The 16,446-nt window shown below is 44.3% G+C and overlaps 2 protein-coding genes across 4 annotated transcripts in view; one reads left to right on the top strand and one right to left on the bottom strand.

Moving 5' to 3' along the window:
• IRAG1 (inositol 1,4,5-triphosphate receptor associated 1) overlaps positions 1-16,071 on the top strand; it is a 205,557-nt gene extending 189,486 nt beyond the window's left edge. The window contains exons 19-20 of the mRNA XM_068259568.1: positions 6,400-6,531; positions 13,804-16,071. Of these exons, the coding sequence (XP_068115669.1) occupies positions 6,400-6,531; positions 13,804-14,044 (373 nt within the window). The 3' untranslated portion in view covers positions 14,045-16,071. The remainder of the gene's footprint in view (positions 1-6,399; positions 6,532-13,803) is intronic.
• LOC137537658 (CD276 antigen-like) overlaps positions 1-16,446 on the bottom strand; it is a 401,520-nt gene that overhangs the window by 293,936 nt on the left and 91,138 nt on the right. The window lies entirely within an intron of this gene.

The following is a 16,446-nucleotide window of genomic DNA, read 5'->3' as shown; positions in this document are numbered from 1 at the left end:
CATTAAGTCAGCCTATAACCTAATAGAGGCTGGTGTGTGTAGGTATGACTGTGTGGCTCCTTTGATTGATGTGTGGGAACTGATTTTGGATGATTTTTATGTGACTCCGAATTCGCAAATTTGGCGTTCTGACCCGCCTGCTTCAGCACCTTTGGCTGATTCAGCAGGTGATTCGGAGCTCTTTTTGTGTGAAATTGAAGTTCCTGCAATTCCACCCTGTACCATGGATAACTCAGTGTTACTTACCAGTAAAACAGAAGCCACTGATACATTCTTAACCTTGCCCTGCGCAAATTTCTCAGCAGAGAATCCAGAGGTCCTGCTGACTTCCGAGTCCAGCCTAGCCAGTACTCATGACTCTTTGTTCAGTGAAACAAACACCAGAAAAATCTTGCCTGCTTCTGCAAACATTTCTGCAGAAATTACCTGTGTTAATAAAGTTCAACTCCTGTCTGATCCAGCAGATGCCAATAGATGCACTACATCAGTTTCCGAGTCCCAGCAATCCTGTCTAGAAACCTCAGAACCCCAGCTTCTGAATTTTCCAATTTTACAAATGAATGGTGATTCAGATGCGCAAACATTGTGTCTTGATCTTCCTGTTTCTACACCTCGCTCTAGTTTCGTGAATAGCTCAGAGCATCTGCTATGTGAACCTGAAATCGCAAAATTATTACCTTGTTCAGAAAATTTTCCAATAAATTTGCCCTGTACCATGAATTGTGCAGTAGATCTCTCCAATGAAACTCAGGTCACAGAATCATTATGCTGTCCAGCAGGTGCTTCCATGGTTTTGCCCTGCAATATGGACTGTTCAGTGATCCTGTCCAGTGAAGCTGTGGTCGCAGAGTCTTATGCTTCACCCAGTACTTTGGATATTTCAAACCCTCTAGCAGAGCAGTCTGAGGCACTGCTTACCTCAGTTGGTGTTGCAGTAATATTCACTTGTCTAGCAGCTGTTTTGGAATTACAGTCTGCTCTAATAAAACTTGATGAATTTCTGCCCAGCAAAGCAGAAGCCATTGAAATATTGTCCTCGTCAGCAAGTGTGTTAGATACCTTGCCCTGTACACAGTCTGATTTAACCAATGTTGTTGAGTCCCTCTCCAGTGTTGTAACAGCCGAGGAACTCCAGCCCTGTCCTCTGAATGTTTCAGAAGTCTTGCCCTGTAACATGGATAATTCTGATTCTCTGGTCAAAATAATAGAAATCTCAGAATTTCAGTCCGGTCTGATGAGTGTTCCTGAAACCCAGCCCTGTATCCTGAAAGATTCTGGTTCTCTGGCCGCTGTGGCAGAGGTTCCAGAGTCCCCTTCCTGTCCAGGGAATTCCTCAGTTTTGCCTAGTCCAGTGGGGGCTGCTGCAATGCTGACTTGTTCTGCAGCGCCTCATGAGCTCCAATCCAGTGTATTAGATGAGTCTCTGTCCAGTCCAGAGGTAGTTGTGGAGTCCCTATCTGGTTCAGTGCATACATCAGAAGATTTGTCCTGTCTTGTTAGTGCCCCTGAATCTGATTTGTTACTGACTTTGCTGGAGTCAGCGACATCTAAGTCTGATCCGGCATTCTCGTGTAAAAGTCCAGTAGTTGCGAAGTTTAGTCATGATGATTTTTTTTGGGCCAGTCCTGGTTTTGGTCCTGTCCTGGCTGACCCTGAGGCTCACAGTTCCTTGACATGCCCAGAGGTTTCTCTTGTGCCGGTGTGCCCAGATGTTCTTTGTGTGCCAGAATGCCCAAGTGTGTCTAAGGTGTTAGCGTGCTCTGATGCTTCCTTAGTGGGAACACGTTCTGATGTTGCCAGTCTGCCTGCATGCCCAGAGATGGTTCTGGTCCCTGAAAGCCCTGATATTGATGTTTGTCCTTGTGGCCCTGACTCGGGAATTGCCCTAGGTTCCATAGGGGTTCTTGATAGTTCTCCATGTGAGCCTAAGGGGCATTCTGACCTATGGGGATCTCTTTGGAGCTTCAAGGTGTTCTGGGAGGTCTCTGAGAAAACTTGTCCTGGTGCCTTGGACTGGTTCAACAGTGGGTTTTGTGTTGGTAAAGACAGTACCGGTGGGCATTGCAAAGGCTTTGGCGTTTCTGAACGGTTCCTGGAAGGCGGTGGGTATCGCTCAGGGAATTTCGGAGGGCTTTCTTCTGGAATTCATGGTTCTGATGGGTGTCACATTGGGGCTTGTAGTACTGATGGGCATGGTTCTGTAGGTTCTGGTTCTGATGGGTCCAGTCTTGTGGGGACTGATTCTGGAATTCGGTCTTGCCGGGCTGTCCCGGTCATCATGAATTATCAGTCGGACTGTTTTGTTGGGAATTTCAGTTTTGAAAAGCGTCTGGAATCCGCTTTTAAAGGCGGGGGTACTGTAATGATCGCTGCTGCAGCAGCTATTGCTGGAAGTAGTAGTGCTGCAGCTCAGGCAGTTCTGATCTATTTCCATGCAAGCTGCATAGCTTTGTCTGTCTTTCCCTGCTGTCAGCTTGTGACTGATTATCATTCACCTGTGTGGGAATCTGCATGTCTGCTCCCATTGGATGACCTCAGTATAAAGATCTGCTTCCTGCAGGGTTTCCTTGGGTTTTCATAGCTTCAGTGTAAGCCAGTCTTGCTGTCGCTTCAGCCCCGATCGTGTTTCTTGTTCTAAAGATACTTTGCTGGTCTTTGCATCATATATTGGTTCATTGCCAATATATATGCATACCAGCACGTTTATTATTTTCCTTGTATTTGTGTTACGTTGATACATCAGTGTCGCTGATGTATACGTACACGAACTGTTTATAACCTGTGTGCAGTTAGTCAGCTTTCCAGCACGTTTTGGTAGGTTGCGCGTACCGTGACCACCCGTGCTGAGGTAGTTACCCTGCTCCTGGTTCTGTTTGTGGATTGCGTTCATCTCTGCGAAGAGATAACGAATCCTTCTGAATCCTGTTCTGTTACCGTTTGTGGATTGCGTTCATCTCTGCGAGGAGATAACAAATCCTTCTGAATCCTGTCCTGTTACCGTTTGTGGATTGCATTCATCTCTGCGAAGAGATAACGAATCCTTCTGAATCCTGTTCTGTTACCGTTTGTGGATTGCGTTCATCTCTGCGAAGAGATAGCGAATCCTTCTGAGTCCTGTTCCCTGTGTTACTCTATTCCTAGTCAGTGTTCCTGCTTATGTCATATATCGGTTCATTGCCGATATATACATATGTTAGTCAGACGTTACAAATAGTTTCATTGATAGCTGTAATTGTAATACGCTAGGAAAACATACTTATTGTATATTTATCTGTGTTACGTTCATCTATCTTAATCCTGCTATTTTCTGACTGTCCTGTCCTGTCTTTGTGAGGCACGCCATCGCCGCATCGCATTGGCTGCCTCATTCCAGTCTGTCTGGTTTTGGACGCTTGCTGTCGCTAAGTAGCCGCTAGCTAGCAAGCGTTCATTCTGTCTACCTGTCCTGATCTCCTCAGTTCTGGTTTATGCGCTCAGCGCTACTTTGCGCTGAGACGTTATAACGAAAGCATTGTTTGTGGCTGTCAGATCTGCACCGGCTCTGTGCGCCACAATCTCCTATTGGAGTCAGTCCTCCCCTCCACTATACTAGGGATAGCCTGTTTCCTGGTGCTAGTGTGTGTACCTCCTCCACGCCAGCTCATGCGTTGCATGCTGACTGTGGAGAATACACCACCAAGCCTTACACTTTACCCTCCTGAGGTAAGTACCCTCCTAGGGGAGCCCTTTTTTTTACAGGTTAACTTTAACTAACGCAGCCTAGGGGATCCGTTAAAAAGGGCGCCTGAGCTGCCTGTATGAAGAGGGCGCCTCCATAGACATCAATGTTATTTCTGGAAATATGGGCTACAAGGTGGTGACAAGGGCACCCGAGTTTTGATATAGGCTACAAGCGGGCGCCCCTTTGTATCCCATATTTTTTTGGCGACAAGGTTTTCGGCTACAGTAGGGCACCCCTTTGTAGCCCATCATTTTTTCGGCTACAAGGTTTTTGGCTACAGTAGTGCGCCCCTTTGTAGCCCATCATTTTTTCGGCTACAAGGTTTTCGGCTACAGTAGGGCGCCCCTTTGTAGCCCATATTTTTTTCGGCTACAACGTTTTCGGCTACAGTAGGGCACCCCTTTGTAGCCCATATCTTTTATTCGGCTACAAGGTTTTTGATTCTGCTACAAAAGGGCGCTCCTTTGTACCCCATATTTTTTATTCATCTACAAGATTTTCGACTACAAGGTTTTTGATTCTGCTGCAAAAGGGCACCCTTTTATAGCTGACATTTTTGATTTGGGGGTGCAGGGGGGGGGGGGTTAGGATTAGGCATCACAAGCGGGGGAGGGTCTAAGGGTTAGGCACCACTAGGGGGGTTTAGGGTTCGGCACCACCAGTAGAGTCTTAGGGTTAGGAACCACCTGGGAGGTCTTAGGGTTAGGAACCACCTGGGAGGTCTTAGGGTTAGGCACCACTTGGGGGGTCTTAGGGTTAGGCACCACCTGGGGGGTCTTAGGGTTAGGGGAGGGTTCTTTGTGAGAGTAGGGGGAAGTTAGGTCATAGTAATTACCAGGGTCTGTCTTAGGGTTAGGCACTACCAGGGAGGGGTTAGGGTTAGGCACCACCAGGGAGGGGTTAAGGTTAGGCACCACCAGGGGGTTAGGCACCATCAGGGGAGGGTTCTGTGTGAGAGAAGTTAGGTCATAGTAATCACTTCTCTCAGCTATATCTAGAGCCCTTTTATAGCACAACAAATTTTGCCTATAACAGCATCCTTTTTATAAACTAAAACTATATGGCATATATGGGCTACAACAGGCGCCCTTTGTAGCCTAATTTGGCATATATGGGCTACACCAGGCGCCCTTTGTAGCCTAATTTGGCATATCTGGGCTACACTAGGCGCCCTTTGTAGCCGAATTTGACATATATGGGCTTCACCACACGCCCTTTGTAGCTGAATTTGGCATATAAGGGCTACACCAGGCGCCCTTTGTAGCCGAAGTTGGTATATGGGCTACACCAGGTTACCTTTTTGTAGCCGAATTTGGCATACATGGGCTATACCAGGCGCCCTTTTTTCCAGGCGCCCTTTTCAAATAGACGCCAGCCTAATTTTTTTTAAGCAGTAACATTTTTGTACATTTCATCACCTGATGTCAAGCAATAACATGCATGCAATATATTCCTAGCTACTATGTAATCCATGTACATTAAGGCCTGAGACCCACTAGAAGCGATTTAGTAGCGGTTACGTTTTGCTAGTGATCAGCAAAGTGTTTTGACAGTAGAACCCTATGAGGGTGGCTTCACTGCAGCCCTTGTGCTCGGGAACTGTGATCGGGCTGTACCATTTTTTTGAGCGATCCCTTAGAATCATGGTAAAATCGAGGACTTCCACAATTTCGCAAAGCACCACAAGTGGGTCCCAGGCAAGGCCTAATGTACATACAGTATGTCCATATTAAACAATCAGTACTCATAAAATATACAGCACAGCACTGGAGAGATAGAAGAAAAACAAAAAAGTAAGAACAGTGAAAGGAAAAATTTCCTTACACAACTGAATGCTGCTTTCTTGCATAATAATGTAATATTCAGATCATTCTGGTAGCGGAACACTGATTTAACTGGCATGTATTGTGATGCATGTGAGACACTGCCGGGAAGCTGGCAATGCGTCAGATACGGTCTTTCCATGAAGAGAATAGGGGATCTCATATGGGTCGGGGGACCAGAGGAGCAGCACCCTGCAGGTAACTAGTGACATTCATCCCAGCCTCTTCCCTACCACGGGACACTCTATTGTTGGTGAAAAATTACTATCAAAAATATTTTTACAAATTTGTTCTTGCACCAATGGTCCGAATCTGATGTGCAGCGATCCACTCTGGAGTCAAGAGTGTCTAGTAGAAACTTCTCAAGATCCGCACCATCAAAATGTATCTTTAAATAAGCAGCAAAATTAAAACATGATAAAACAATGTGTGTCATAGATGGATGACGCACAGGCGTTTCGGACTTGCCCAGTCCTTTCTCGATTCTTCCTAGACCCACCGAGTGTGGGTCTAGGAAGACTTGAGAAAGGACTGGGCAAGTCCGAAACGCCTGTGCGTCATCCATCTATGACCCACATTGTTCTATCATGTTTTCATTTTGCTACTTAATAAAGATACGTTTGGTGATGGTGCGGATCTTGAGAAGTTTCTATCAAAAATATTTTGAGTATTTTTTTTTTGCTTGCTAGTGGTTTAAAAGTCATTTTATCACAAGGTGTATAAATATCCCTTCGGAAAAAAAGTGAATTGCATATGGGCCAATATCTTCTCTCAGCAGCTTCCCACTGATGAGGTTTACATTGCAAGTTATCCATGCTTGGTAGAGTTCTCCTTTAATATGTGTCTCTGTCTAAGGTTTCAAGAAGGCCTGAAGAAGGTTCAAGGTATCCAGGAATGTAAAGAGGAAGAAGAGGAAAAGTTGAGTGAGAGCCCCACAGACTATGAGGAAGAAGGGAAGAAGGATGAGTTCACAAAGCTGAAGAACAGGTGGGACACCGAAGTTTGGGAATAAACACGAAATATAAGTGGGGTCAGTAACCAATAATTGGTTCATGTTCACAGGGCAAAACCTCTGGTATGAATGCACATGCGTCAGGCCCGTACTCCACTTAGGAGATCGCACTTAGGGGATCACGCTTAGAGGTGCACATGGAATCTTGCCAACATTGACCAGGTTCCAGTATCCTGTGTGAAAGGATGTCCTGTGGAACCATTTAGTAAAAAGCTTCTACTCAGCTTGTCCTGGGAACACCCTCCTGCTCTTCCATTTACAGTTTATTCAGCTCAAATGCTCCTTCCTTCCCAGCCAAGTCCAGCTATTGGGCAGCTGCTCAGGTCATACAATTCACACGCAAGGCTCCTCTCTGCACTCTGCTGGCTGAGGCTTCCCTCTGCACTCTGCTGGCTGAGGCTCCTCTCTGCTGGCTGAGACTGCTCTCTGCACTCTGCTGGCTGAGGCTCCTCTCTGCTAGCTGAGGCTCCTCTCTGCAGTCTGCTGGCTGAGGCTCCTCTCTGAACTCTGCTGGCTGAGGCTCCTCTCTGCTCTCTGCTGGCTGAGGCTGCTCTCTGCACTCTGCTGGCTGAGGCTCCTCTCTGCACTCTGCTGGCTGAGGGTCCTCTCTGCACTCTGCTGGCTGAGGGTCCTCTCTGCACTCTGCTGGCTAAGGCTCCTCTCTGCACTCTGCTGGCTGAGGGTCCTCTCTGCACTCTGCTGGCTGAGGCTGCTGTCTGCACTCTGCTGGCTAAGGCTCCTCTCTGCACTCTGCTGGCTGAGGCTCCTCTTTGCTAGCTGAGGCTCCTCTCTGCAGTCTGCTGGCTGAGGCTCCTCTCTGAACTCTGCTGGCTGAGGCTCCTCTCTGCTCTCTGCTGGCTGAGGCTGCTCTCTGCACTCTGCTGGCTGAGGCTCCTCTCTGCACTCTGCTGGCTGAGGCTCCTCTCTGAACTCTGCTGGCTGAGGCTCCTCTCTGCACTCTGCTGGCTGAGGCTCCTGTCTGCACTCTACTGGCTAAGGCTCCTGTCTGCACTCTGCTGGATGAGGCTCCTCTCTGCTAGCTGAGGCTGCTCTCTGCACTCTGCTGGCTGAGGCTCCTCTCTGTTCTCCGCTGGCTGAGGCTGCTCTCTGCACTCTGCTGGCTGAAGCTGCTCTCTGCACTCTGCTGGCTGAGGCTCCTCTCTGCACTCTGCTGGCTAAGGCTCCTGTCTGCACATTATGCTGGCTAAGGCTCCTGTCTGCACTCTGCTGGATGAGGCTCCTCTCTGCTAGCTGAGGCTGCTCTCTGCACTCTGCTGGCTGAGGCTCCTCTCTGTTCTCTGCTGGCTGAGGCTGCTCTCTGCACTCTGCTGGCTGAAGCTGCTCTCTGCACTCTGCTGGCTGAGGCTCCTCTCTGCACTCTGCTGGCTGAGGCTCCTCTCTGCACTCTGCTGGCTGTGGCTTCCCTCTGCACTCTGCTGGCTGAGGCTCCTCTCTGCTGGCTGAGGCTCCTCTCTGCACTCTTCTAGCTGAGGCTCCTCTCTGCTGGCTGAGGCTCCTCTCAACACTCTGCTAGCTGAGGCTCCTCTCTGCACTCTGCTGGCTGTGGCTCCTCTCTGCACTCTGCTGGCTGAGGCTCCTGTCTGCACTCTGCTGACTGAGGCTCCTCTCTGCTAGCTGAGGCTGCTCTCTGAACTCTGCTGGCTGAGGCTCCTCTCTGCACTCTGCTAGCTGTTATGGAATGATTTACCTCTGGTGGGTGTCACACCCTTTATACAAACTATCACTGGTCAGAGAGGACATTATTTTCATTAAAACTATTATTCATGTTTTCCCACAGTCCCGTTACTCTGTGATTTTTTTTTCAGGGCTACTTCAAGGCTGCCTTCACACGTACCTCTGAAATTATTGAATGCATTTTTCATATTGACTATTATGCATTTTGCGATTTTTTTATTTAATCCCATTCTTCTATTTTGTTTGCGTTTTTATGCATTCCATTTTTTCCATGCCCAATACTGAAGTTAATGTACATGATATTGTATGTCATTAACTATGCATTCATATTCAGTTTTTCACATTTGGAATGCTGAAATTCACATTTCCATTGACTTGCATTGTATGTGTTTCGCATGTCTGGTGGGAAAAAAGCATAAATTTTTTTCTGCAAAGAAATATTGGATGAGAAAATAGCACAACAATGCAAGTCAAATGCTTTGTCACGCAAATGCGAACTTGCAAAAAAAATGGAAAACCCACACAAATCATGTAATGTGTGAAAGGTACCTAAAGCCTAAAGTCCTAGTTTATAAAAAAAAAGGGGGGGGGGGTGAAATGTGGGGGGAAACCAAGAGCCAGTATAGTCTATTTAGTTTCTGACACAGGGTTAAGACATCATGAATGATTATACTCACATTTGTGTGCCACAGTGGTGGCACCACAGTAGGTAGGTGGGGAGAACGAACCTGACCCCACCTGGGTTAAAAAGTGACTCTCTGTAGTAATAGACAAAACAACATAAAAACAGGCTCCACTACAGCTCATTGGAGATTTTGCTCTCTTTATATTCCCGAAGAAGTCGGAACCTAGCCCAGAGAAATGCGTTGCAATCTATCAGAACTCCAAAAACACTAGGAAAGTATAAGGGACTAAAAGAGACCAAAAAGCCCTCCTACTAAAAAGCAACGCTCAGTGTAATTTGCCTTCTTAAAACAGAAGGTATTTCCGATAGTACGAGTTTTTAAATGAGCAAATGTGATTGCCCACAATGCATCACTACTAAATATGCAAATTATCTTTTTAAGCCCCTGAAGCCTGGCTTACATCCAGAAGTGCCATCGGTGTTTAGAAAGCCTATAGCTTATAAAAAGATAATGTGCATATTCAGTAGTCATGCATTGTGGGAGACCACAGTTGCAATCTATGCAAGTTTTGTTGTTAATTTGGATCAATAAAATTACAATTTTTAACCTCACCATTCATTTTTTTCCCCAAGAGGAGGTAAATGTACCTTTGCCTTCTCTATTTTTTAACAGTTTTGTAATAATTGTATTTCACTTTGGCACCTCTGAACCACATTACAAAGTCCTAGTGGAATGCTTTCTTTCAGTGTAATGCTATACTTTCTGACCACCCACAGCAACAAGGCTATGTAGCTGGATAATGGAAGAGGCTACACAGATGGACACAGGAGAAATGAACAAGGGAGCAAGATTGCCCAGAGCAACTGCAGCTCTGGGTCGCCTATCAGGCTACATACTATGTGATACAATACAAAACAGACGTAGTCGTAACAGGCTTGGGTCATACACGATAGATCAGATGGCAGGAATACAGAAGGGCTAGGCAAATTCGTAGTCAGGAGGCAGGCAAAGGTCAGAACACAAAACTATATACAACATTACAATAATACAAATACTGACTGACCAGAGTACATATATATATCATGCTGATGCGCAATATATGAAATGTAGCTCTCAAATAACTCACTAGCTAAAGCACAAGTAATGACAATTAACAAGACAGACAACAGACAGACAGACGGAATGCTTAGCCAATGTAGTCGCTGCTTCAGCAACGGCAACATTTACACTGAGATAGACAAGACTAACAGGTAGGAGCGTAACCAATGGTAACCGCTGCTATAGTTCATTCTAAAGAACAAGGCAAGAACAAGGCAAGAATGAATACTACCAGTTACCAACGTGGTGCTGGCAGAATCCAAACTATCAGGATCAGAAGGACAAATGTCCAGCAGGCATAAAAATACAGAGCAAGGCATTATACATTTTTACAATAACAACTTTCACAGCAAGGACCCAACGACAACTCAGAGAGCTGAATGCTATGTCGGGCGGGGTTTGAAATGGGAGGCAGACTTTTATGTCGGCATCAGCCAATGGATGCAGGCATGCAAATTGCCACACAGCTGAATGGTAATCACGCAATCCTGAGCCATCTTGATCACAAGCTACCAGCTGAAAGACTCTCATAACAAAATACATGCAATACTATGCAACGACATGCATGTAGGAAATCCAGGGATATCTGGCTGCAGTTCAATTGCAGCAAACAAAGGGAAGAGTTATGACTGCATCCTGAGCTGCTCTGAACTGCAGAGTGATTATAAATGACAATGAGACTTATTGCGAATAAGTCAGAACTGCCCGGTTGCAGTCCCACTGCAACCGACAGAACATGCTACAGGAGAGATCGTGAGACCTAGTCTGGTTTAGAATTTTACACTGTGTGTAACATATAATTTGCAAATCATTGTGCTTTAAGTTTTCTCACAGGAAATACGTACTTATCTTCTCTACAAAATACCTTTTCAGCACCTAGCAAGTGAAAAGCACTAGAAGGTAGGTCAGAAAAGTAAATCAAGCTTCGAAACAACTTATTTTCAGTACTTTTTTATGCTGAAAGCGAATGGGTATTTTATTGATATGCTACAAAAACTTCTCTTGCGAGAGTTCAGGAGAAATGTTCAATTAATCAAGGCCAAAGTGAGAAAATGATAAGGGAACACAATCTAAAGCAGGGGTCCCCAAACGTTTTGGGTCGAGGGCCGGGTCAACATACCTCAGACTTCTGGGGGGCCAGAGTATACATAAAATGATGTAGAAATCTTTGCAGGCCAAACAGTGAAGCATACCCAGATGCCAACCTGCAGCCCAATTGGACAGCATTGTCACCTGATGTGGAATTTGATTGGAAACCAGCGAATTACTGCTTTCTGGCTTCAATGTGGATAAGTGGTGCCAGCACTGCTATTCTATATGCGGACCACCAATAGGTAAAGATGTAGCTGACCGCATCTATAAGTAATACATTTTGTGTGTGGGGGGGCCGGTAAAAAAGCCTAAGGGGGCCACATTCGGCCCGCAGGCCTTAATTTGAGGACCACTGATCTAAAGCCTCACACACACGCTCAACAGCGGTGTTTTATGCATCACAATTATCAAACAACTTTTGTTGTGACACAAGTTGAAACAACCAGAAAAAGTTGCTTGCTATTGTTCTGTTCAAACAACTGATAAGACGTCAATCCAACAGTTGGATTGACGTCTTATCATAACAGTCTTATCAGTTGTGTGAAGAATAACAAGCAACTTTTTCTGGTTGTTTCAACTTGTTTCACAACAAAAGTTGTTTGATAATTGTGCTGCATAAAACACAGCTGTGAGCGTGTGTATGGGGCTTAAAGAGAATCTGTACTCTAAAATTCTTACAATAAAAAGCATACCATTTTATTCATTATGTTCTCCTGGCCCCCTCTGTGCTGTTTCTGCCACTCCCTGCTGTGATCCTGGCTTGTAGTTGCCAGTTTTAGGCAGTGTTTACAAACAAAAGACATAGCTGCTAACCAGAATGTGATAGGCTGAGAGGAGCTCAGTCTGTGACTCACACAGAGCCTGCAGGGGGGCGTGGAGAGGGTGTGTATAGCTTCTGCCCATAACAGCAGAGCAGCACATTCCTGCCTGAGCCCAACAAAGCCATCAGAGGAAAGATTAGATTATATAACAGAGATAATACAGCGACTGTGCAAGTAGGAAAGGCTGCAGTAAGACAGACCACATTAGAACAGGTATAGGAACTTATAGGATAGAAGAAATAAGGCTGAAATGTTTGTTACAGGGTCTCTTTAAGAAAGTGTTAGAACACAGATCCTTCGGAAATCTTAATCATGCCAAGCCATTATAGCACACAGTGTGACTAACGCATTTCTTTCAATCTCTCTATTTCTACCTCCTCTATTTACCAAGAATTTGGTTTTTAAGCTCATTTAGCTTCCTTTTATCCTTTTGGCGCCTCTGTTCTCCTGCATAATATTGAGTCCACCCTGGGTGGAGGGTTGAACCCCTTTTTCTCATCTACAGAGAGTGACTTCTTATTCCTGAGTGGGGTCAGGAAAATCTTCCCACCTGCCTTTACAGTGGTTGCCTAATGGTAACCCTGGTTTGTGAGTATTAATATTTACTCTATCTAGTAACCATTTACCAGTACATATTACACTATTGGGGCTCTTGGTGTTCCTTGTTTTTGCATTTCTTTCAATAGCTAGGGATGAGCTTGCGGGATTGACAGCAAACTCAATCTTGCAGAAAATCAGCTCAAATCTGGTTTAGCCAGACTTTCGTGGAACCAGAAATCATGTTTGCCATGTGGTTGTCTTTGGGGGTGAACGAGGAATCAAAGTGAAATCTATAGTAAAATAGATAAAACATCTAATCGATTGTGAACTGCTATTATATTGTTGTTAGCAGAATTATTTTACGATTGATTGCGCTTTTATGTACAATTGATCAGACATTTTGGCCCATATGCAATTCACGTTTTCTCCTCAGTTTTCTCCTAGGAGATAATTTTTCATCTTCTATTTCAAGTAACTTTCCAGTACTTTGCAATTGAAAAAGTATCAAAAAGTAGCTGGAAAAGTACTATCAAAATTATTTTAAGTATTTTCTTCAAAGGCAATTTTATTGACTAGTTTGTAAATATCATCTAGGAGAAAACTTTATCATATCATCTGGGGAAAAAAAAAAGATAATTGCATATGGACCTTTGTCTCTTTTATGATCAATTTCATTCCGATGCCAGTTTCACAAAACTGATTTGAGAGCTTCTCACGGACCAATCAGAGATTTGACAAAAATCTTGCAAATTTGCTAGCGACAATTTAAGCAGTTTTCACTCAATCCCACAATGTACGTTTTGCTGGCTCGGCCTGAATCTTAGAAGGTTCCTGGCTGACTAATGGGCTTTCTGTGAATTTACTGCTTGTCTGATAGGACAGTGTTTCTCAACATTTTACTGGTATGTACCCCTTTACAAAAAACCTGTACTCACCAAGTACCCCCCAGCATAGTAAACATTATCACAAGTACCCCTTGACAAATATATATTTGATCGTAGTACATGAAAATTGGTTCTAAACACTTTCCAAGCATTTACTATTGCTTTTAATTAGCAAAAATATTAATTTGGTATTGTTTAAATAAGATTTATCATTTTCTTAAACTCAAAATGTGTTATTATTGGTAAAGTTTATCAAGCCGAGTACCCCCTGGAACCATCAGAAGTACCCCCTGGGGTACGCGTACCACAAGTTGAGAACCTAGGTGATAGGAGACTCCACCTTGTGTGGCTACTGGGAAGTCCCATGGGCATAACCAGTGAAAGCTGCTGACCCATTCCAAATAAGGAGCCATGGCCAACGTTTAGAGCATCAGGGCACAAATCTCTATTTATGAGCAGGAAATAATACTTTCTCTATTGATGTCTTCCAGTAAAATTGAAGAATGTATTGACTACATCCACATGCTGTACCCCAAGCTACTGAACCACTGGAGCGCTTTCTCCATCGTGGCCGCTGCTGTCGTCCTGCTGGCCCTCCTGCTGAGTATTTATAATGCTTACTCCTCCTGCACTGAACTCCCAGAAGGAGGACACAACAAGGCCACCTGTTCCCTGTCCCAGAAATACTCTTGGTGGACCTCAGGATCTCCACACAAGCAACGAAGAGAGTGAAGGACTTTCGTGGTGCTAGTTTGTGCCTGGCTAGTTGTTCACAAGAACTGTGAATGACAATGACAATGAAGAAACGATACAGCCGAATAAATGGTATCAGAAAGATGCACAGAAGAAAGATGGAATTTATTTTTTGGAAGTTTTAAGGATCTAAATGAGAAGATTTGACGGTTCTCCAAATATTTGGTTGTTCGGATTTGCTAGATGACCTTCAATTTTACAATATGGGCATTGAATAGAGGTGAACAGCAGGGTGGTGTTTAAGGTCTCCTTGATGTAACGGAGAGGGTCGCCCCCTAAATGTTATGATACGGAATGCAATATATCATGGGAAAGTATGTTTGTTTCACAGTTCACACTCATTGGAAAGCACAAGCCCCGTTCCTCTTGTGGTACAAGTCTTATAAACACCGTAAGGACCTCCAGCAAGTTGAAGACTTATAAATAACGTGAAAGTAAAGTTTCTCCTCAGAAGACAAGCTGGTTTATGTAAACATTTTTACAGGGTTTTAACAATAGTAAATTCAGGAACTCATCAGAGCTGAGGATATTAAAGTATATGCCCAGTTCTAACTTCTCCAGGTCATGTTTCCAAAGAAAAAAATAAAGAAACTTTAGATGGACATCTTTTTATTATCTAGGAGAAGTTTCACCACTTTGACTGCAGTGGCTGGATAGTGTACTGGTTAAGGAGACCTTGGGCAAGACTCCTTATACTACTACTGCCTATAAAGTGTGCCATAGTGGCTGCAGCTCTGGCGCTTTGAGTCTGCCAGGAGAAAAGGGTGATATAAATGTTCTGTGTCTTGTCTTCTAATGAAGTGAAGGACATATAACTACATACTTATATGCATAGGTTGTCCACTTACTTCAGCCAACTGTCCACTTAATTTATACTGATCATGTACTGTAGTTGATGATTGTCGTTGTGTTACCTTGATGATATACAAAAACATCAAGGTAATCAAAGGAAAATTAATCTCAAAGGTGTGCTTGTGCCATTGTGTACAAAACAAATACAAAAACAAATACTCATAGCAGTGGTCCTCAGCATCTATATGTTCCACATAGTATAGCTTCCGGCACTATCTAGCCATGCATGCTCCACCCCCTGGTGGGCCCTCTAGACCTTAGTTCCCCTTTAAATAGTTAACATGTGCTTCACCAGTGACTGTTGGCTAAAGTAAGTAGATAACCTGTGATTGAATTCCTTTACCTCATTAAAACAGAGTTGCTTAGCAAGAATGGTTAAAGTTTTAGAACACAAAAAGGTGCCCATTGAAAGCTGTGCCATTTTTTCCCATTGTCCTCCAAATTGAACTATTCCTAATTAATTTTGCATGTTTGCCAAGATATTTCTTTTTATCACAAAATCGTGGCTATGTGACCTGTACTCCTATTTCTAAAAAAAAAATATAGTCTGTCTTCTGTTTCTAAAAAAAAAAAATCTGTATTGGGGGTATGTGCTCATTGTAGTAGCACACAGTGAGACACTGCAGAATTCATGTCCTGCACTCCTCCAGATTTCATTTGACCTCTCCAGTATGGAATAAAAATTTCCTTCCACAACTTGAGTGCTACTGTGTCAGTCCACCAATCGGGGGCATTCCTGGTTAAGTAAAGGCAACAACCTCAACCCCCTTCACAAATTATGAAAACACCCAAAAAGATGGTCTTTCCTCTAACCTACTATTCAAAAGCTGTGGGAGAAGTAAGTAGGGTCAAGTAACACAATACATTATTTGCGTACAGCACTTCTTGAATATTCCCTAATTTTATGTAATAACAGCTCACCAGATTCCAGCCAGAGTGATTTAAAGAGGGACAAAGAAGAGACAGAGCGTGATGGGAGCCTTGCTAATTTTTCTGATAGATAAGCGCTGCGGAATATGTTGGTGCTATATAAATAAAAAATATAATAATTTCAGGCCCTAACCTGGAAGGGGGTGTGACATGTTGGGAAAGGGGTACATTGAACCCCTAGGCAGCAAGGGTGGCTTGGAAGACTGATAATGATAGAGAGGTACCCTGGGTGATAAAAAGGGTGGGGGTGGGAGGGCAGCTAACATCCACATAAAGAAAAAAATTGTCAGTAACTATTTTTCTTGTCTTCAATGATGTGGAGGTTATCATGTCCTACCACCACTACCCTTCTCATCACCAGGGTACCTCTCCACAGAGCAGTATCATCCACCAAGCAACCTAGGCAAATGTCTGGGGTCTAGTGGGTGTCAACCAGCCACCTTCTCTGACCTCTCTCAACTTCAGCTTACCAAAAAGACCACAAGGGGCTGAGGCCCACAAATCTACTACCTTGCCTAGGGCCCCATTTACATCTAAATCCATGCCTGCCTCTCTAGAATTACCACGCTACACTAAAAGTTTCACTGTGCCCTGTCTGT

This window comes from Hyperolius riggenbachi, chromosome 11 (genome assembly GCF_040937935.1).
Source record: "Hyperolius riggenbachi isolate aHypRig1 chromosome 11, aHypRig1.pri, whole genome shotgun sequence".
NCBI classification, from domain to species: domain Eukaryota; kingdom Metazoa; phylum Chordata; class Amphibia; order Anura; family Hyperoliidae; genus Hyperolius; species Hyperolius riggenbachi.
The sequence above is the reverse complement of the archived record's forward strand: the minus strand, read 5'-3'. Positions and strand labels throughout refer to the sequence as shown.